The sequence below is a fragment of the Lagopus leucura genome, unplaced genomic scaffold (genome assembly GCF_019238085.1).
Source record: "Lagopus leucura isolate 7727_CA_CO unplaced genomic scaffold, USGS_WTPT01 Super-Scaffold_73, whole genome shotgun sequence".
In the NCBI taxonomy this organism is placed as follows: Eukaryota; Metazoa; Chordata; class Aves; order Galliformes; family Phasianidae; genus Lagopus; species Lagopus leucura.
The window spans coordinates 57,068,164-57,091,575 of NW_024962252.1; the positions used below are offsets into that span (position 1 = coordinate 57,068,164).

At 38.1% G+C, this 23,412-nt stretch overlaps 1 protein-coding gene across 3 annotated transcripts in view; it reads right to left on the bottom strand.

Annotated features, from left to right (window-relative positions):
• GRM1 (glutamate metabotropic receptor 1) overlaps positions 1-23,412 on the bottom strand; it is a 173,635-nt gene that overhangs the window by 21,189 nt on the left and 129,034 nt on the right. For all 3 annotated transcript variants that reach the window (XM_042885441.1, XM_042885459.1, XM_042885451.1), the window contains exons 4-7: positions 20,706-20,952; positions 14,827-14,995; positions 12,538-12,664; positions 7,031-7,961 (exon numbers count right to left, since the gene is read on the bottom strand). In XM_042885441.1, the coding sequence (XP_042741375.1) occupies positions 7,031-7,961; positions 12,538-12,664; positions 14,827-14,995; positions 20,706-20,952 (1,474 nt within the window). The remainder of the gene's footprint in view (positions 1-7,030; positions 7,962-12,537; positions 12,665-14,826; positions 14,996-20,705; positions 20,953-23,412) is intronic.

Sequence of the window (23,412 nt, forward strand, 5' to 3'; positions counted from 1 at the left end):
TTCAGATTCTTAGGACTGAGCTACATCATTTATATCACAGCAAATATAAATTTAAGTAGTGTCACACTATTAGCTATAATTGGATATCTCAAACTTAATGGACAATGCTGCAGTGAAGCTAGAAGATACAGCTGTTAGATTCTTAAGTTGCAAACTCCCTTACTTGGCGTTTCTTTCCAATTCTTCCACATCAATTGTAAGAACCCCTTCGGAAATATGTAATTGTCTTCTGGGAGCTTTAAATATTCACTTAAATCAATACGCTGACAAGGACTGAACAGCTTGACTGAGTTTGTTAAATTTTCTTATTTGAAATTCACATCACATCTATGAGAGAACAGAGTAAGAGCTGCTGTCTGTCACAGTGCTGTGTCCACAAAATCATTAATGTTTTAAACCTGGTAAATAGCCCAGCAAACTTACCAACTGCTGAGAGAGATGCTTGCATTAAAACCTTCAGTCATCCCTGTGAGCATACAAGATGCTTTCCTCCAAAAAAAAAAAGCATCAGAAAAGGACAAAGGAGTCAACTGCACACAGAATCTAGACAACCACTGGGAAGGGCTTCAGCAAGCACAGAGACGGAGGGTGAGCTGGACAGCCCTTCCTCATGACATCTGTGGCACCAGGGAACCAAATCAAAGCTGCCACTTCTGCATCTGCCCAGCAACAGGAGCATTTGCCTACTCTGGGCAGGGACACAGGGACAGATCAAGAGCCCTGTGGTCATGATGCCCTGACATGGGGCTAGGGAACACACAGCCACACATGCATGGCTGTGGACCAGCACCGTACCCTGCACCTTTCACCAAAAGTGAGGTCTAGACTTTTATTGCTGGGTTATTGAGGAGATCAAGCATACAATGACAAATGAATAATTTAAATAGGCAACCTAACCTATTTTGTATTATTTTTTCCCACTATCTTTTTTCTCCCCCCCGCCTCATTTACTCTTTGCACTATTTGCAACTAGCAGGAGATCACAACCTCTCTGCTGCTTCAAAAGTGTCTCATAAAGCCTTAACAGAACAGCTGTGCACACCACAAATTTAAAGCTGTTCTTGAAAGCGCCTTAAATTTAATGTGTTCCAGAGTACGTTATGGTTAAAATAAATGGCATGTCATTATTGTGGATATCACAGTACTTGTGAAATTTGCCCACTGCATCAGTTTAATATTCTAAACTGTTAACAAGCTAGTCAGTTTCCTATTAGATTCAGTGATTGTCTCTATACTTATCTGGATGTGCCATAGGAAGATAAAACTACACCAGAGAAACCGACCTATACAACAAATATTTAAAGATAACTCTTACATGGTGCATACTATGTATTGCAGTTTAGGACTGAAGAAAATAAACTTCTCAGATTGGGCTTATGTCCTGGAGTTTAGAAATATATTCTATTTCAAATGAGAAGATACAATGGCTATTATCAATTCTCCTTGCACTTTCCAATAAGCCATCTTTTTACAGATCTTTTGATGCATTTTAACCAGAGTGAAATATTCTCTGCACAGCTGTGCCAAATTGAGATTGTTTTTGTTTGATTTCACAGAGGTCAGGACAAAACACATCATCTTCCCTGCATTAAAGTTTTTTTTTCATTTTCTGTTCCTACTTCTCTCCCTTATCCTCTTGCCTCCATAACCCCTTACTTAAGATACCTTATTGACTGTCTGGAGTAGTAACTTGAGAATGAGAAAAAAGAATACTCCCAGCCATCTCCTCCTATGATGAGACACTTGATTTGGATCAACAGAGAGGATGTAAAAAATCCGCACTGGTTTGACTGTAACTGAACATGTTGAACATTTACTCTTTGTTTCCAGAAGCTTCAACTCCTGTCGTGCTGCACAGTACATTTGCTTCCTCCTACCACCATAAACAGTGAAACAAAGTGTCCTACCTTCTGACTGTAGTTATGCTAAGATTCCCCTTGCTGTTTGTCTGTGGGTGGCTTTGAAATAGAAGGAGGTGAAGTCCAAAAGCTTTTCTGGACTCTGTGTTGCCAAGCGAAGCGAGTCCCAGAAAAACATAGCATACCATCATAGCTTGCTCAAGATGAAATAGCATCTAAGCGAGTCATTTTAGAGAGGGAGTAATTTATGAACACCTGGAGACAATTTTATAACTAGCAGGAGAAAAAAGCAGATGGCTCCCTAAGCCCTGTTAAGGGAGCATATGTATTACTAGAGATAGCTGAGAAACTTGAATCCCAGCTAAATTTCACAGTCCACATAGAGAACGGATGAAGATCAGAAACAGAAAGTCAGGGACAACATAGTTGGAGATGTTGGGTTGCCTGACCTTTTTGTTGGAGAAAAATACAGTCCTTTTGAGAGACCTTTGGCTCAAGTCACTTTCCAAATACTGCTTAGAGAGCAACCTAGAGGCATGGACAGACAAAATGTCCAAAAAAAAAAATTAAAAATATGTTTTTAGAAGTATTTAAAAACAGTCATTCATTTTTCAATGCAGGCAGTTGGAGGAAAAATAATTGAATGCAGATGTATTAAAGGTAGAAGGGGGTATAGAGATGGCTCAAACATTAATGCAAAGTCCTGACCACACAGTGAGTCTTTGCTACTTGGCTTTCCCTTCAACTCAAATTTTGCCAAGTCCTTACTTCTGTTGACTCAGAGTGCACTAAAATTCTGTCCAGACCTAGACTCTTAATCGAAAAATTTTAAACAACTTATACACAAAAACCAAAGCAATTGCTTTGCATTACCACCAAACCTCTAGCTAATTACCCACAGAGAACTTATTCCAATTCCCCCTTAGCAGGAAGTATGGGAAAGAGGTGAGTCTTGCTGCACATCTCAAGCTCTATCTGAAGCGCATGTGTGGAGCATAGAAAAGCAATGCAAGACATCCTCCAGCCTCCCGTGTGCCAAACAGGGTCCACTTGAAGCAATAGCTAGAGAAGAGTGGAGAATCCTGAAGATTATCATCTTCAGTATCACTGGTTATTTTTTTTCCACATGTAGACCAGAAAGAAGCACCACTTCCTTGGTGATTTATGTTGTAGAAGAGTGCTGCAGGCAACTATGGAGAAGATGTAGGGAATACACTTCCAAATGAGCTGCGCTAGATAGGTGGAGCTGCATCCCTCCTTAGTCCTCCCTCCTACATATCTGCCCTTGTTTCTTACAAGCACTTCATAGGAGTGCTGCTCTTCAGCATGATTGACCTTCACAGACCAAAGTAGTATTCATAGTCAGTGATCAATGATCACAGCAAGATCTACATCAGAAAGTTACAGTCTCACAGCTGGAAAGGAGATGAAAAAGACTCTCCTAAAGAAATGCTATGTCATCATTCTGTAACAGACAATAGATGTTGTAATGTCACCAAGCAGCACACACCAGCAATAAATGCCCCCACACAGCTCCAATAAAAGCAGCAGAGATCACTCTATCTCTTCTGATGGAGCTGTTCCATTTTTAATAAATATTTAAATATTCATTTGACAAGTGGAAGAGACTGACAGTATCTTAGTACTGAAAACATTCACTAGGGATCTCTCAGACCCAGATTCAAACTGTCTCACAGAATAATACAGAGCATATCTCTAGGGTTTGCATCAGGACTTTTTTCTGTTCTCCAGGACACACTGATGGTCAAGAATAGAGAGAAAGGGGGAGATTTGCCCTGGAACAGTGCATGGTGCAGCTGTAGGACATTCACTTGAGTTCTGAAGGAGGTGCTCTTAATTTAACTGAGTACCTTAACAGTCTTAGTGACTGTTGTGGTACAATTCCCTCACAGTTTCTAATTTCTTCATTCTCATGTAGGGGAGGAAAAAAAAAAAAAAAAAAAGTATTTCTGGCATGAAGAACATCCTTCCTGTCAAAATCCAATTCTCTGAAATGTTTCAAGGGGCCAGAATTTTCTGATGGAAAACGTACCCCATGGAAACTTCCTAGCCACCTCTGTTTAAAACAGTGCTGTCTGTAACTGCCCACAATTCAACTCAACCAAGAGAGTTCATACCCTCATGATTGCAGACAGCATTTTAGAGTGCCTCAGATAAGGAAAAGCAAAGCACTTTCTTATTTAAGTTGAAGATCAATGTTACTGAACATCTTCATTGGAACTGTGTTTGTAGTTCAGCTGAGATAGCCAATTTTCAGAAGGATATTCTGACCTCTGTATCAGCATTAGGTGCAGTGGGAAGTTTTCTATTGATTAATAGATCCCATGCTAATAGACTTGCTTGGTTAATTCTTCTGTTATATTTCAGGAAGGAAAAAGGAAAAGCTGGTTGGTTTCCTGCGCATCCAAAGTTACACTAGCTAAGCTAATTGCACAACATTGCAGGCAAGTACAAGGTTTATATCAGTTTGACTTGCCCCTGCAAACTGAAACTGGTTTCCAATTTTAAAGTTAACTCAATTTAAATCCATACCTGCACACTATTTTAATGTAAATGAATGTGCTTTCCTATTTAGAGGGAGGAATTGGAATTCACTGGATAAGCAGACAAGATCAGTCCAAACAGGAAAAGAGGAATGAAAATTAAAAAGTAGAAAAACTAGCTGGTATGCAAAAGAACAGATGACAAAGAAAACAGAAAAGAAAACAGCTGGAAAACAGATGATCTGAGTGAAACACTGCCTGCCACTTACAGAGAGAGACATATGGCCATAGGGAAGGCCAATTACAAAATAAAGAAGCCTAACAACAAACAATTAATTTAAATTATTGAGAGAAAACTGGAAAATTAATCTCAAGTTTTGTCAGATAACGAAAGACATGAAAAATTTTCCTGGAGACTGCTCCTGTTGGTATTTTCAATTGTTTCAAGTCCAATTTCAGGAAGGATGCAAACATATATTTGAGTTAGCTAGATGCTTACAAAGTTCTAGCAAGTTGGTTTTCTCAGTATTTTTTTGCTTGGCACAGGAGCTGGACCCTAGACATCAGACAAAAATAAAACTCAAAGTAAATAATTGTTGGGTTTTTAGTCTTTAAAAATCTGTGGGCTTCCTGGCTATATATCATTCACACAGGCTCAACAGAGGTCAAGAAATGCTTGCTAAAATTATGCAACAAATATTTTTCCTAAAAGCTCAGGTAAGCTCTGTTGTTTTATAAAAGTGACAATGATGAATGGAAGCTGGTTTTTTTTAAAGAGGGAGAAATGTTTTCTCATGTTGCAAACTGGATTCTAAAGTACAGTATCTCTGTATTTTTTAAAGCATAGTTTTCTTTCAGGAAGGTAGAAGAACAGTGAGCACAATAAAGAATAATGAAGAATTAGTTACTAAGTCACTCATAATGTAAAATACTCAATAGTTTTTTTCGTCAGACATGCCTTAAAGATAGCAGCAGCCAGAGACTACACTGCAGACACACCACCCTAGTTTCTTACAGACGTGTTAAGACCCAATCCAGTGTTCACAGAATGAGAGGAAAGTAGATGAAGCTTCATCTGAGCAAGGAAATCAAGCTAATGAACTAGAGGTTTTTGGCAGTCTACCATAAAAGGGAGTCTGTTTACTTGCAAGGGGATCCCTCACAACTGCCTTCTACTCCCAACTTTCTCTGAATGGCTTGGGAGTTGAAATTCCATGGAACAGTGAGTTGTGTATTTGGGTTACATATGTACCCATTCGTTTCTTTGCCATTATCTTGTCTGTTTTGTATGGTATTGCCTTCAGCCTTGCCCTTCCATCTCCAGAACATGCATGTAATCAATGAATACACAGATGTTATAATAAAGATATATACAGGAAAGTTAGGCTAAACAAGTTATCACACTAAAGAAGAACGGATGGAAAGCTTACCCTTATACTGAGCTCACTGAGAAGTCTGTAAGAGAAGTAATCTCCAGAAGAGATCCTTCCCCACCGGTAGTCAGCTCTTAAATGGGGTCTAGGAGAGGTAGAGCGAGGCTCCACCCCTTCCGCTAGCGCAGGAGAATCGTCTTCACCTGTGCTCCCAGGGCTGACTCATTGCTTGCCTCAAGTGGTCAATCAGAGGTTCAGGCCATAATTCAGCAGTTCCCATACAAACATGCAAAAATCATTCTTATGCAAACAAAATCAAAACCAGTGCATGCCACTCGGAGAAACCTACAAATCCCAAAGAGATGGAAATTAACTGAATTTATGTGGACTTCACTGGTTCTTTATTATTTTGATATTTATTTTAAATTGTGAGGGGAAAAAACCTAAGTTCATGTTTAGCCCTGTTGTGCTTCTTTAAAGATGAAAGTGGGATAAGATCATAAAAAGCATAAACATTGAGACTGCTGCTCACAGGAAGATGCTGGAAGCGACAGTTGTCTCTTTCCCTCTGCTGCAGTTTGGCTGTTTTCAATTTTTAGCAAGAGGAATAACAAGCTTAACAGATGTGAATGTGAACCCATATTCACCATTAGTGCAACTTTTCACACAAACACTGGGTTTGGGAACATGGACAAGTTTACACTGCTGATGATTAAGAGACTTGCTCATAATTCTGAGTATTAAATAAAGCATAGGAATATTATGAAGGGTGCTTTTGGATGACAATCAAGTGGACTATAACAAAACACTACCTTACAAACCAACGTTCAAACTTCAGCTTTCACACACAAGCCTTAGTGGCCTCAGACAACTACACATGATTTACAGCCACTCAGACACAGATTTCTGGTTCCCTTTCCTAAAAGGCAGCACTTGCACCTTGGTTAGGAGAACAGTGCAGAGCAGCTGTAGGGGTTTGAGTCCCCTCTTACATATAGGGAGAGATAGAAGAAGATGAATTTGGAAATTAGTTACTTTCCCACTGCCTGACCTGTCCTAGAGGTAGAGGGAGTTGTATACAGGGCTGCCTTTAGAACAGTGAAGAAAATGAGAAGCAACATATCAACATCCACCCAAAATTTAGATATAAAGGATAATTTCTACCTTTTCTGCTACATGTGAGAAAGGAATATTACATACCTCACTATTCAGAAAAGTATGGTCAACCAAGATAGGATGGCAAAGAGAGGGACATATAATACAGAGAGACGTGTATCTTCAGTCAAGCACTTACTTTGGATTTCCAGCCCCTGGTTTCTTTCTCCGGAATATGTTGAGGAAAGTGTTGGACTTGCAAGGTGCCTTGCCATCCCCGACATGCATACGCACCACATCTGAGGTGGTGAAGGCACTGCGGACGTTCCTCTCGGGCTTGGCTATGATGATGTACATCTTAGGAGTGAACATGCACCCCAGGGCCACTGTCACACTCAAGCTCACTGCAAAGCAAGTGGTGATGATCTTGTAGTTGCTCCCAAAATAGATAGGTACAAAGGCCAGCCAGATGATACAAGTGGTATACATGGTGAATGCAATGTACTTGGCCTCGTTGAAATTGGCAGGCACATTGCGAGTCTTAAAGGCATAGTAAGTGCAGCTCATGATGAGGAGTCCATTGTAGCCCACAGGAGCCACGACACCCAAATTGCTGGTGTTGCAGATAAGGTAAACTTCCTTAATGCTGGGATAGGAGAGGATGGGCATCGGGGGCTCCAGGATGATCAGCGTGACCACCAGTGTCAACTGCACGCTGATCAAAATGGAGGCAATGACCACTTGGGCCCACGCACTCATGAAGCGTGGCTTGCGGGTACAAATCTTCTTTTTGCTGCCTGCCAGAATGCGTGCAATGCGGTTGGTTTTGGTCACAAGGGCAGAATAGCACATGGCAGAAGAGAGACCCACCAGAAGGCGCTGGAGGTAGCAGGATATTGTGGTGGGTTTTGCGATAAGGGTGAAAGGGCAGACATAACCCAGAAAGATGCCAGCAAGGATTATGTAGCAGAGCTCCCGGCTGGAGGATTTGACAACAGGTGTGTCCCTGTAGAGCACAAAGATAAGGGTGACAAACATGGTGACCAGGATCCCCAGGCAGGAAAAGACCACAGCCACAATAGATTCTATATTGCTCCACTGAAGGTATTTTACAGGAATGGGTTCACAGCCTGCAGTGTACAGAAAAGAAACAGAGTGTTAGAAAGTTACCTGCTTGAAGAGAGAACTTTTATTTCCGGCTTCTACTATAATCCAAACATTGGCTTTTGCCTATATATCATGGACTATTAAGACCACTTTGCAAATGAGTGAACCACAACATAGGAAAGATTAGACAAAATATTTTCAAAAAATACCATTAGTTCTGAGTGAGTCAAACATTGGCTTATGATGCTACAAGGAAAAACGAAATATTTCTTCTACTATTCATTGGAAGACATGCTGACAAGTCCAGCATACCAAAGGTAGGGCTGGGAACAGATCACAGACAAAGAGCACCAAAACTTCATTTCAGCAGGGACAGGATTATTTCAAATCAGAATGGCAGCATTTAACCTCCCCAAGTTAATTTAATCTTTATAAAAATAAGAATAAAGACACAGTACATTTTACTGAAGGTGATTTTAGTAAAAAAAAAAAAAAAAAAAAAAGATTTTATTAAAAAAAGTTTTTTGTTTTTTTTTTTTTTTTAACTCTGTCTCATTGCTGAATCTTAATAAGGTCTTGATTTTGTTAAGAGAAAAGCCACACTCAGCCCTTCCCTCCTCAGTATGGTGCATATCTGCAGAAGTCTTCCTGTACGAAAGCTTCTGACACCCAGAATTCTTCTCAATCTAGGTACATCTTCCACATGATGACAAAGAAAAATATTATCAATAATACAAGAAAATGTAAAGTTGTCCCTTTTAAATACAGAATAAGCAAGTTGAGGTATAGATCAGGGCTGAGTGAACAAAATTTTGTTGTGATATCACAGTCAGAAAGAAAAGGGTTTAGTTAAAATTTTTAAAAAATTTAAAAAAAGAGTATAAGAATCAGCCTGAGGCAAAGTCCTGACATGGAAAATTTCTGCACAGGCTTTTAATGTCTTCCAATGTCATTTGAAAGGAAAGAACGCCTTACCATTCTGAACTCTTTGTATCTAAAAGTACTGGTCTGACTTAAATACAGGTAATGCTATGCATCACCTGTAACATCAAGAACAATAAGAATGGTGGTGCATGCATCTGGAAGATGTATTTTATAAGGAAAAGGAATTTTGCTCAGGATTGAGGCAAGTGGGGAGAAACTGTTCTTCCAACCAGTATTTTTGTGGCGAAATGTAATCACAAAAATTTTTACTAGAATTAGGAGCTCTGGCCACTGGCTGCAGCAGCCCAGAATGGGAATTGGCTCTTAGTTTGATATAAAAGTGAACTAATTGATTAACACATGCAAAGCTCTTTCCTTTAAGAAGTATGTGGTTGCTGGAAGGCTTACATTTCAGTGTGTGCTTAGCAATGTAAGCCATACTCATTCAGTCTTAAACAACGTGTTCAGAGCCATAGCCCTGATTCAGCATGTGGGTAAGTATATCGATCGCTTTAAACTTACCCACTGCAAGGTTTTAGAAACCTGTTTTGTTGCATCAGTGCAATTCCTGTGCACCAGCAAGCCCCAAGAGCCACATGTGCTACAAACATTGAAAAAAAAAAAAGCGCCTTCACTGCTTATATCAGCAAACAGTTGTTGGTTGTCAGCATCTGTGAAGGTGGATCATTTGCCATCTAGGAGACAGTGGACTCAGGAATTGTGTTGAGATAGGGGGAAGATACTCAGGAAAGAGTATGCTTACAAATTATGTGTGTTAAAAAAAAAAATAAAAATTTTAAAAAGTAGATGATCAGTAGCAAAAACTTCACTGTTAAAAGTTTCTAGTAAAAAGCTGTTTGGTAGTTTTCATCTATTATTGTCCCCTACAGTGTAACCATGAATCATCTCCCTGAGTAGAAAGCTAATCAATTTTCACTTTTTTTTTAAACTTTTTAAAATTATATTCATACTGCAAAACCAATACAACTCTCCAATATATTTTCTGAGGTCATTAAAGCATCCCAGGTAATCCATTTTATGATAGTTCTATAAAACTTCGTCTCCTTGCTTGTTTAAAGTGAAGAAAACTGGGTATACTAGCTTGATATTCACTGCTCTTATACAACTTATGATCCGTAAAGGATGGCACTTCTTGGCACAAGACCTTTAGGTACTATTGTTACTGACCATTTGTCAGGTTAGGTTAAATATACAGTTTGTTATTTATGGTGAGAAGTTCTTTATGTCTGCTAACTCCACTTCAATGACCACTTTTTTAGGGGAAGTAAGCAAAACATTTTATATTTAAAAATAAGATTTAATATCAGGAAAGGAATGCTGGGCTGCATAGTTTGGTTTCAAATGGAAAAAATGAGAACCTTGAAAAGCACGTCTTGGGAAACAGGTTAGTATGCAATTCACGTTTCCTGGAAGGTCTAATAATTTCGAAGTCTATCTGTAATGGAAAATTGAGAATAGAACTGCATACATGTTTAGCATTTATGATTTAAGGCAAAGGGAAATACTATCTGGAATGCAAGATGTTAACGTCTGTGTCTAGAATGGAAGGGTGTGAATACAACAAAAAAATTATAAAAACATATTTGATGGGGGAAAAAAAATGCTAGAAAGAGGAATTTCAAATTAAAAGGTTCCAGTGGAGATGCCAGCAAAGCCCAAAAGCCAGAGTTTGTTTAGCTGAATTTCCCTTTGCTAAAGGGCAGGATACCAGTAGTTTCTCTTCATAACTTTGTAATTCCTACTGCAATTCAAGTAGATACGAAGGGGTTAAAAAATCTTTCCCCAGAGTGAAGCAGGTGTACAGAAACTGTACAGCTGCCAATGCTGCCATTTTGAGGTTCTCTAGGAAATCAGTTGATGGCTGTGCCATCACTTGACTGATGCTACTGCAATTTTAGGACAGCAGCAGCCCAGTGTCTTTGCTGAGAAGAAACACAAATCAGCAGGTCACTTACTGATTTCATTAAAAGTTAATAGATTGCAACATGCCCCTGAGATTTTTTCCAGTACTCATGTTTTCTTCAACTCCTTTCAGCAGTGCCTGTCATTTTGACATGCCCCTATTTAAGCTATTTTGGGCAACCATATTCATTCAAGTACACATTGATCTCCCACCATGTTCTTGTTCTGCCTTATTGATTAAAAAGAAGTTCCAGTTTTCTTCCCTGAATAGTAGATACAAATAATTCTGCAAACCTCCAAAACTAAAAGAGCATGGTTCTGATTTAACACTAGCAGACATGGGCGTCATAGATAGTAGTATTGAATTTTATCTTTTACAGCATTCAAGATATATAACTCTATATGCTCTAGATTTTCTAGGGCTTAAAAAAAATAATATTTTTATCCACAACTGTGACCCTTACAGAAGGCATTTTTTAAAGACTCCTCTTTCTACTGCCCATTTACACGAAACCTGAAAGAACAGAATGATCACTGAGATCTCTGTATCCTGACAAGACTTGCTGAAAGAGGTTCAATTGCACATCAGAGTAAGAGATGGAAAGGGACTATTTGAGTCAGAGTTACAGGAGATAGACACACACACAGGTGGTACACAACCATAGCTTATTATCCTTTTAAACAAACTAATACCCAAACCAACAAACACACAAACAAAAGAAAACAAAAAGGAAAACTAACGCAATAGGGAACATCTCAATTTTTCCAGTTTTTTGTTTATTTTGTGATTTATAACACATTTTTAGCTGGAGAAACGGTCAGTTTCCCCTTCCAGAAGAAATCTCCTGAAACTTCATTTGGTTTCAGTGAATTTGCTTAATATCACTTATCTGTAGTGCTGAAGCAACATTTAGTTGCCACCCAGTTATATTAAAGGACAATAAGTAAGTTGCACAGCTGCTCTTCAGCTACACAGTCAGATAGTTTCTTTGACTATGATGCTCTGGCAGTGAAAATCTGCAGATTTAACATGGGACAAGGTCTTTACAAAGCAGCTTCCCAGATCAAGGTGGTACTTCTCAGTGCATTACACCTGTTTCCTTGAGGTCATGGCTAGTGCAAAGCTCAGAGCAGGTATGGGCAGTTCCCCCAAACGGGTACAAAATAAGAGAAAGATGCCATAGCATACAACTCATTTAAAGCATATACACAGGGAAGACAAGTTCTTGCTCTTCCTTTCCAAATTTTCCCTTTCTTTCGTCTATCTTTCTTAGGATTATGTTGATTTTCCCTGTGGTGATGGGTTCAGAGAGAATGATGCTCATACCAAAGGAAATTCTGATAGTTTTTGAAAGCTCAGAAATTCCAAATGAAGTATTACTATTTGCATGACAGAATGAGCAGAAAGCGTATCACGTCTATCTGACAATGATGCTCTGAGCCCTTGTGATTATCACTGCTAAAATTGCAGCAAATTCTGCTACGTTCATTAGTATTTTTAGCAGCTTTATTAATACTTATGTTAACTGAAAGGGAGGAACAGACAGAGCATGTCATTTTATCTTGGTACAAATTTCATCTTTATTGTCACTGCTGTTGAATTGAGCCAAAAGATACAGCACAGTTCAACTTGATGTGCCCAGGAAGTTTTTTCCTTTAGCATCTTTGCATGTTAACACCTTATTCTTCAACACACTCCATTCTTATTGTACCCTGTCAAAAAGGAACACATTTTGAGGGACACCTCCTTACCTGTCAGTTCAGCATTTGGCCACCAGCCAAGTTCACAGGCTTTACAAGTGAATTCATCCTGAACAAATTCATTCTCTTTGCAAGCAGTGCAAATCCAGCAGCAGCTCACTTCTCCTTTCCTGATCACCTGAAATGCAAAACATACCCTCAGCAATGATCCTGTATAAAACAGCACAGAGCTTCCCACAGTAAATACATACTGCCTGCATTGTTTAAAATATGATAGGATTTCTGTGTGTGGGACATTGCAAACAATGAAAAAATATTTGTCCTTATTCTGTATCTGCCTCTCTGTGATAGAAATTGTGTTTAAGGATAATATCTTAAGATAACTTCATTTTGTTCTATGCTGGTATTTGGTATTGTGGTGTTTTTTCTTCCCTGAGTTTACCAAGACAAAAAATGGTTTTGTACTTTACAGTGGCGCAGTGTTACACTTCCAAACAAACTTGAGAGGAGGTTTAATCTGGGAGATGGTTCTGGTCAGGACAAGTCATTCAGTGAACACTTAATATCTTCTGCATAATAAAAAGCAGTAAACTAAGTCAAAGGTTAGAACAAAGCGATTCATGCATTTATATATACTATTATTATATATACGCACAGATAGAAATACAGGCACTCAAATTCTTATTTACAATGAAGTCTCTTTGGGGCTCACCACATCAGTGTAGATAGAAATTAAAATATAAGCGAATTAAAAATTAAACTAAAAAATGATGTATTTTGTTCTAGTAGAAAATAAAACCAGTATGCGGTGAGCAAGAACACAGTTCAGAACAGCTCTTTTGGAGACAAATGTCCCTGAAAGCTGTATCTTTCTCTCATGTGAATGCTGCTAAGTGCAGTGATCCGATGTTGAAAATTGCTTCCTCATCTCGACTGCTAGTTTCACTACATGGGGGATGCAAAAAAGGTTAAGGATATCTTGAGCTGCATCAAAGACTGCCTGTGTCAGAAAGTAGGAATTCAGCCTTTACTCCAGGATCTTTGTATTCATCGATATGCAGAGTTAAGTGAAATAAAAGATTTCATTTTATTAAATGATGGCTTTGTGGGTGTTCTACATTCTATGGAAACTTTCCAATAGATTTCAACAGGAGCTGAAGCTGGCATTTTGTATACATGTTGTTTACATATATCCACATACACAAACTGCACAATCTCAAAAACAGAGAAAAGATGTTTTGGAAAGCAGTAAATACAATACTGCTTCCCCTCCAGGTTTGATAGGGAATTTCACTAAGCCTTTGCTAAATAATTAATCATCAATCGCTGATAGCAACAATACACAATTTAAAAGCTGCAAATATTCCTACTGTATGAAATTAAAAAGAAAAAGGCATTTCTAAGGTGACATTCCTGAACAGGCTTCTTACTGTTTTAAGCTTACAACATCCATAATATTTTGATAGTGGTAGAACATGTCTTTATGTCATCCACACATGGCAGGTGGCAAAATATTTGCAGTATGATTCAAATGCTACTGTTTGTGATTTCATTTTTGTTTCCATACCTTCTGTTGTGAACATGAGATATAAACAGGGCTTTGTTTTCTCCTTTTTCTTGTAGATGTTATTGTTGAAACAAAATAGTGGATTCTCATGGGTTACTCTATTTTAAGAATTTGTCCCCAAGTGAATCCTAGCCACTAACTGTTGTAGACAATAATTAAATGAAGATTTCATTTTTTCTCATATAAGGTAAAATTTAATTCAGTCTTGTATTGCTGGAAGAGTCCGCATCATTTGTATAGTTGATGAATATAAAGATGTTACAATTACAAAATAAACAAGAGAGTTTAGCAAACCAGATTATAATAACAAAAAGAGAATAGATAAAATTTTTACCTGTGTTCTGGGCTCACTGCAAAACTCCAGAGGAGAGATCTCCAGAAGAGACCCTTTCCCCCTGGTGGTCAGCTCTTAAATGGGTCTAGGAGAGGTGGAGCCAGGCTCCATCCCTTCTGGCAGCACAGGTGAATTGCCTTCACCTGTGCTCCTGTGGCTGACTCAGTGCTCGCCTCAGGTGATCAATCAGAGGTTCAGGCCATGATTCAGCAGTTCCCATACAGTCATTACAAAAGGCAGTTTTAGAAAGCATGGGCCTTTGTATGGGACACCGAGAACAAAACGTTTATCTAAGAGTTCTTCTGTCCTTTTGGCTTTCTTATAGAAAAGAAAGTTCTAAGTAACACGTCCTTTGTCTTGAAAGATGATTGCTTAAGTTTAGTGAAAGAGCATTGCTAGGTAATTCATATTTTTATGGCAGAAAGTGTCTAATGCATACCTTTATCTGCCCCTTCAAGCAAGGCTCGCTGCACACTGATCGGACCATTCCACTTTTGTTCATCTGAATCCTGTAGTCATCAATGTTGAGGACACCCTCATGCCAAGTTCCAATGAGGACATAGTCATAGCGATTGGGCTCTATGTACTGCAGGTTCATAATGTCATACCTTCAAAGGAAGAAATATAAAGAGAGTCACTGCCCTGCAATACAAAGAATAAAATTTTACTGTGGACTAGAATTTCTCAGAAACATCAAACACTTCAGGATTTGCAATAGAATCACAATAAATAGCATCTCTTATTGCTAAATTATTATTGAGTTCCTGTCCTGTTTACAGAAAACTGTGGGTAAAAAAAACTGCGTGTCCAGAAAGAACTGTACAACAAAGACAGCAAACTCTGCTAAAAATTCACATGTAAGCAATGTTTGGATGGTGCATTATTCAGCCACTTTTCAGAATCATTAACATTCACTTGTTGGCTACGTACGGGCTGTCTGTAGTATAGCTCCTGTTGTGAACCCTGAAGTAGTCCTTCAGTAAAAATACTCTAACTAAACTGGTAAGTCACAAGCTTACCGTAGGCACTAGTTACATTATCCAGCTCAGTGAGATTGATGCAAAAAGTTAGCAAACCAGCCACAGTATTAACTTCCTTCCTGTGGGCAAGTAGGACAGAACTTCCAAAGGCTAATATAAAGGAAACGTAAAACACTGCTATAGAAAGCATTCTGCTTCCCTACCTCCATCATTGCCCTCCATTTGTAAGGCCTAATGTGTATGCACACCCTTTACTGTCAAGTGTTCAGTTCCTTCTTTTACTAACAGAATGTGGTTTGTGCAAAGCAGTGATTATTTGTGGTAATTTCATAGTAGGAAATAAGCAAGAATGTGAGAATGAGTAGTGAAGAGAGCACAGGGATGAACCACAAAAGAGGATGAACAAATCATCTGGCCTCTTAAGAGGAGAGTTATGTGGGAAGTATGATCAGGGGAGGTAAAAGAGGACTGCAAACCAGAATTCAGCTCTAGAGCTGAAAATCACAAAGCATTTTCTGTTTTACAGATCTGCCTTGTTTTTCCTTACTGGATTGTCTCAGGACAGAAGATGCTTTAGTTTATAGTGAGTGTTGCCTATCTGTATTCACATTAAGAATAAAAGGTAAACAAAGTATGAGCTATAAATAAAACTGGAATGTTTGGTTCAGGGCAAACAGGGAGAAATATCCAATGATTTCTCTTTTCCCTGTTGAGGTTCAAATATGCAAAAATTACAACTCAGTAGTTCTCAGAGGAAAGGTGCTAGAATTACTCTCTGGATGCCCAGTTTTGTTAACTGAATCTATGAGATCTCTCTAGAGAGAGATAGTTTTAAAAAATGTCTACTTAAAACTGTATTTAGATCTCAGTCTTGCAAATGTGCATGCTTAGACAACATTGGTACCACTGCACAGATTCACTGGGTGCACTGGAAAAGGAACTCCCACCACTGATCTCAATAGAGCTCCAAACTGGTGCAAAACCCAGCTCTGCAGCTGTGTGATTGCCAACTGGCTCTTTGAGGAGTTGCTAAGAAGAGGAGTAAATTTCAAAGTCGCTAGAGAACAATTCTTATTTCCCATCTTTTACAAAGGAATAACATAAAAAGGTGTGCTTTTTTCAGCATAGCAAGAAGCAGTAACAGCAGGGTGCTTTATAATGTAGATTCAGTAAACAGGAGTAATTGAGCAGGAATGTACATGCCTCTTTCTAGCAAGCACAACCTACTTGGTTTTTAGTGTGACCTTGAATTAGATCAATACAAAACAACTTACTATGCACTGGAAAACGAATACAGGAAGGAAAATAAAAGATTACTAAAAATTCACATTCCCTTAATGGAATTTTCAAGCCTACACAGATTGTTTTCTTTTCTACCAAAATATATTACGAGGCACAGAGTAGCATTACAGTAATATCAGTCAAGAGCTGGAAAATTCAAGGATATGATTTTATTTTAGGTTGAAAGCCTATATATCTTATATTTTCTGGTAACACTACTCTCTTTTCTATCAGTTATATGCCAAGGAATAAAGTATGAAGACTACAAGATCTTAGCAGTCTTGCATTTAACAAGTTGTAGTACAGTGCTTGAAGCTTTGATACGTACCTTGAATTTTAAGCGGAAGAATGTGATTTAACAAATACATTTGCTTTGGAGACATGCATAAGTTCTTTACCCTTTCTTTCTTTTCTTTAATGAAAAAATCCTGATTTGAGTAAGGACAAATTCAGTGTTTCAATACCTCCTTCTATCACCATCTTCCTTGTAGACATACACAACTTCAAGAGTTTTGACCTATGTCCAAGCTAAAAATGATTATCTTGAAATAACTGAGTTTGACAAGAGTTGTGAAGCTCTAAGAAAGTGAGGATCATGGAGGCAGCTGGATGTCATACATGTATGGCAGCATTTACAGAAGGTATAAAAGCTTTCTACACATAAGAAAATGAACGATTTTTTTAAATGTAAGAGCAACCTCTCACATACATTGGGAAATGCCATGACCAATGAGTTTGGATCATGCAAACAAGTTATTTTTGAGGTGAACAAGACTGTGAGCTGGTCACGGGCGCATTCATGCTCTGAAAAATCTCTGGTTAGCCTGAGATAGCTGAAGTTACTTGCTCAACAGTCATAACACCTGCATTGACAGTAAGTTTGGTATCCTTGAGGGAGGAATGGCAAACAGCAAAGCTGAACAATGCTAGGATGTAACCGGCCTAAACAGCCACCCATGGAGCCAAAGTATGTGCAAAAAAAAAAAAAAAAAAAAAAAGGTATGTGCCCCACGTTCCTTTATATACTGAATATATTTTAAATGCTTATATTATGCACTGATAATTTACTCAAAACTTCGGAGCTAGTAGTCATAAGGTTACTGTGTCTAGTAGACATACTGGAACAGACAAGACCTCAAATATGTTCTGTAATGAGATGCATGGATCTGTCCTCTGTCCCTTGCAAAGTTCTAAAAACAGATGTGGCGTGGACTCCTGCATCCCTCTTTTCTTCTGCTGCCATTCTGAGAATTTGGGTGACATGATTAGTTTTGAGAAAGTAAATGGGAATACTCAGTGAATGTCAAAAGTTCAGCAATTTTATAAGTGTATTCTTAATAGCAGTAGAGGGAGCACATACTGTTGTCTATTTTCCAAAGCTATATTCAGGTCATTTTTCCTAAAGGCAGTAAAATCAGTTAAGTGAGTGCATTTGTACCCCTCTGATACAGCTCTGCTTCACAGTTCTGCATAAATGTTCTCCAAAGAAAAGATTCCACACAAAGAAATAAACCTTTCAAAATCGCCTCATGATTTCAAATCTCATTTTGATAAAAGCTTGAAAGTATAAATTGAGCCTGAGATAGAAAATAAAGAGTTTTATCTAAACAAATGGTTAAGCTTTGCCAGAGCTATAAGGAATTCAAAACAGAGAACTGTACGAATGCCAGGAAAACATAACTGTGGGCATCTCTACCTTTTCTAACTGTGATCAGTGTAACCAGGGGGATTATGAGAGACTGTTGCTCAAAGAAACTCACAGATCTTGCTAACAATTGCTGGCTTCTATGAGGGAACATTGCCTTTTTACATCTTGTGGAGTTGATTTGTTTATATGATACAGTAACATAACCTCAAAAAACTTTTTGCATATTTATGATACCTTCTTGCACTGGCATAGAAAAGCTGACAAACCAGGCAATTTCAGTTTGGTCAATCTCTGACTTATTTAGATGCTGTATGCGATGTGTGGCTTTTTGTTTTGCTGAGGTATAAAATGATCTTTGGTTACATTCAAAATGTATGGCACATTCACTTGTCTAAAAAGACCTTTTCTTCGTAGGGCTGTGGCAACAAATATGAATCTTGAGTTACATACATATAGGCATAAACTACTGCTGGAGAACAAAGATCCAACCTGTTTCTCAGATCACATTGCATATATACATTATTATTCATTAACATTATATCGCCCATGTCATAAATACCACTGAATGATACAAGAATTACAGGATGAACAACAAGAAGATTGATTGAGCTTCCTTAACCAAACTGTGAAAATATAAATGATGAGCAAGAATTACCTAACATGACTAATCATATTCTAAATAGGTGAGGGAAGGGAGGGGGAAAAAAAAAAAAAAAAAAAAAAAAAAAAAAAGAACCATGCCGTAAATCAAGGAATAAATTCTATCATCCTGACCTACTAAAAAAATAAAAAAATACCCCAACACAAACTCTTCTATATTTTGAATTCAAGAACCATTTGTTATGATTCTGGGATTTGTACTGGTGAGAGTTGTGGAAATGCCCTCAGGTGACAAGATAATAAACAAGATTTGAGCTAAAATTGGGAAATTACATTTAACATCAATCTAAATATCTAAAAAGTAGACAAAACAAGGTATGCAAATGCTTTTATCGACATAAATAGTGCATAATAAATTTAGAGTTATATTAAGCAGTACTTTTTCAATGCTATCTAAACTATATGTGCTAAGATAAGATTTATACATTTGCATTGAATGTATGAGTATGTGTAATAATATAAGGAATTGCTAACCCATTAATTTCAAAATCTGACCTAGCTCATCTACACTTCAGCTGGAAAAATCTACAGTATGCAGTATTCAATGAGACAAGACCAAATTGATCAGCTTTTTCTTATTCTAAATGTATTAAGCAGTTTAAATGCATGTATTATGTGAATGCAGAAAGCAATGGAAAGAACAGTAAAAAAGTTCATCAGTTCTGATAACAAAAGGTAGGAATAGATACAAGGGTTGCTTTAAGGCCACCGTGTCTTGCAAATATTCCTTGAAGGCTGCAAACTGTTTATTCCAGAGCACTGCTTTTGTGCAGTGTTGGCACTCAGATGCATTTATGCAATAAGCCCAAAGATGGAGTGAGAGAGTCTTTTATAACACTTTAATAACTCAGTAGGAAAACTAACTTAAATGAAGAAACCTCTGAGCAGAATTCTGTTAATAATGAATCATATGCACCAGCAGCTGAATTATATTTATTTTAAATAAATAAATACATTAATCTGGGAGATGTCTCACTTAAAATATTTGGACAGAGCCCATAAACCTAAGTGAAGAGGGAAAGATTTGTCAGCTGTCTTCCATGAGAGAAATCAAGGTGATGCTATTGCTGTCTCTCTCATTTCTGGGTGCACACTGTGTCTTCTGGGGAAGAGGGGGAGAAGGGGGCATGGACAGTAGCAACTACCATAACAGGAATCTACTGGACCCCACATGAGAGGAACACAGCACCTTCTAGCAAACACCATTAATTATCCTGCCTGACCTGTCTGTGAATTCTGGGACAGCTGAATTTATTTAAAACTAGTTAAGGAGAGCACACAGTAGCTCAGCAAGCAAAACTAAATACTTTCTGGCATGGATGCACTGTTGTGTCCTGGGGCACACAGACCAGCTGAGTTCCAATTGGAAAAGGATATGCTCTATAGACCTAACTTTAAAATTTCAGCAAGCAAATTCTTTGTTAAACTCCAGTCACTTGTATTAGGCCTTATCCATAAAAAAGCCCTAGTGCTGAGCCCTTTACTAACTCAGATACCAAAAATCTCTGAGATGCAGTCTGTCCTCCCCCAAAACGCTAGAATTGTTACAGGCTTTACAGTAACTCTTACCCCAACAGAAGCTGTAATAATCAATTTATCTTGTGTTATCATTGTTATTCCTTCCTACTAGTAAGACTCACCCAGATAACTCCGTTTCTGTTTCAGAGTGTATTTGCTGCATGCTTTAGCAAAGCAGCCAAAGAAAAGACATCCTAGTATCTGGTATAATATGTCGACATGAAACTTTACCTTCCTGGGGCATCTCCCTTTTCATCAAACCAAACTTCTTCTCCAGAAACACCAATGAATGTGGACTTGAGGAGAAACTCCAAGAGTTTGCTGCCATCAATTGGCTTCATAGCATCACACAGCCCAACATGTCCTGGGCAAAGGGAATGATGCATGTTTTGGAGTCCATGAGCCATAGCATATATAGCATTGATGACGAATCCCATTTTACTGTCCTGAACATAGTTTTCTTCTAGGCTTTCATTACCTAAAACAGGAAAAATAAAAATATTATTATAAACATGAAAAAAATGTGAAAATATGAAAAAGTGGTAAGAGATTAAAAGGCTTTTCTTAAAAGCTTTAGAAGTATAAACAAAATGTAAGAAGGGGGTTAAATTTACATATACGTATTTGTCAGAAATCTTTAAATCATTGAAAGTGAAATGAAATGGCTTTAGAGAAAACCACAGCTTAATGAAATTGTCAGCCTTAATTTGCTTTTTTTTTAATAATTATCATTTTTCATTCCATAATGTTACTTATGCTAAAAAGGGTTAAAAAGCTCAGCATAAGAAGGATGCAACTTGCTTAAAAGTTTGATTTTTCGTCACACTTGAAGATTTATTTATTTTTTAAATCTCTTAGTTTTTAAGGACCAGTGTAGCAATGTCCTTCCAGTGGAAATAAGCAAACAATGTAAACCAGCACCACTTCTCACGTTATTTATGTTAGCTAAAGTAAAGCGAAAGTAGTAGAGAAGCCAATTGGTGTTGGCTACAGAAAGTCTAAGGAAGTTTGTAACACTAAAAGGCATTTTATGTAACTGCAGCTTAGAAGATCTGGCCTGAGCAGACATACGAGTCTCCGTCCACTGAACAGAAACAATGTGGCAGTGAAGGCTTTCCTCTTGAGGAGGTTTTAGTTCTGATCTGCTGACGCTCAGGCCCTGCCAGAGGGTGCCATTTGTGGCTGTGTCTCAAGCCAGAACCCGTGGGGGTAAGGCTGTCCCCTGTTTCCTGTCACAAGCTGCTGGATGCTGCCAGTGCTAACCCTGAGTCACAGAAGCCTGAACCACATGGGTCCTGAGGGCTGGGGGAACAAGAAATCTCTCTGTTTTGTTTCCCTTCCCCTGAGTCATTCTCTCTCAATATGCTCCAAGTTGCAAAATGCTGCTATCTGTGGGCCTCCCACATTGGTGTTAACAGGCATTTGCAATCCAGCCTCTGATACTTAGACACAGTAACACCTTGTCTGCGCTAGGGAAGTAGGATGTGTGAGAGACAAGGTGTTAACTGACACTTCTCAAACCCAGGTTGGAGAAGGTAGCTGTCATTCTAATACAAAGAAATGAGGAAAATCTACAAGTTCACAGAAACTTTTAAGTTAAAAAAACAGCTTCTTCTCCTAATGAAGATATTGTATGTCTTTCAAGCTAGATAAGGAAGACACTCCTTACATTCATCCTTGGGAAAAAACTGATGTGGAAGGACTTGTCAGCTTCTTTGCTTTTATCTGCAGATTAGTCCCGTAGAACACTGTGAATTTACCACTCCTGCCTTCCTATAGACAGAGAATGAGTATGGTCTCCATCCTGATAGGACAGAGATGTGGAAAGATCCTGAGCTCAGCATTGCAGTTCTCTTTGTCATGAAGCCTGTCAGTAGCAAATAGCTGAAGCGCCGACTGATAGGTCATGGCACTCAACTATTTTTTACCCAAGAGTTTATCTTAGTTGCCTCCCTAATTTCTCAATTATTTTTAAAATGTATAGAAACATACACATCAGTGACCTTTGCAGGAGATAATGACAGTATCCATATACTTTTCCTGAGACAAATGTTCAGGTGGCTGCCAGAAGTAGTAACCTAAATGTAGCAGAACTTGCCAATGTTTTGAAATGAGACTATTTTCTTCAAGTCTATGTTAACACAGAAAAGTATAGATTTGGTTTCTCATATTTCAATATAATATGCATACCTCCAAAGAGAATAAACATTTGATGGTGGGAGGATTTGCTTTTGAACAATTAGATGTGAGCATCTTGTTTGCTTTGAGGCTTGAAACACAGTGTCCCACTGCAGAGATGACTGCTTTTCTGCACTTACAGAAATAGTTGTACTCAAGTGAAAAGTAACATGCAAAGCCTAATCTGGTAATGAGTTGTCCACATATTAGTAATATAAAATTTCCTATGTGTAAATAAGAGATTTTACAGTAAATTTTCCAAGAGAAGTCATGCTTTACCTAAACTTAGCTTCCAGCTGTCAAAATCAAATTTATTTCATTTTCACCATCACAAGTTATTGATATACTAATGTATTTGAGCTTGTAAAAATTCACCTATGAGAATCAGTAGGAACAGATCTTTTCAAACAAGGGAGATAATGTAATTATGTTAAGCCGAAGAAAAAACACCGGCAATCAATGTTCAATTTGGTTTTCATAGAATAGCTGCTTAATAAATGCAAGAACTATATTTTGTTTGGTGCAGGGCTTCTCTGTAAAGCCATATTTTTCCTTAAAAGGTCTTTGAAAAGTAACAGAGAAAAATAGAACTCTGGACTGAGAAATTTGTACTTTTCTTTCTCCTCTCACCCTCTGGAAAAAAAAAGAAAGAAAGAAAGAAGGAAAGAAGGAAAGAAGGAAAGAAGGAAGGAAGGAAGGAAGGAAGGAAGGAAGGAAGGAAGGAAGGAAGGAAGGAAGGAAGGAAGGAAGGAAGGAAGGA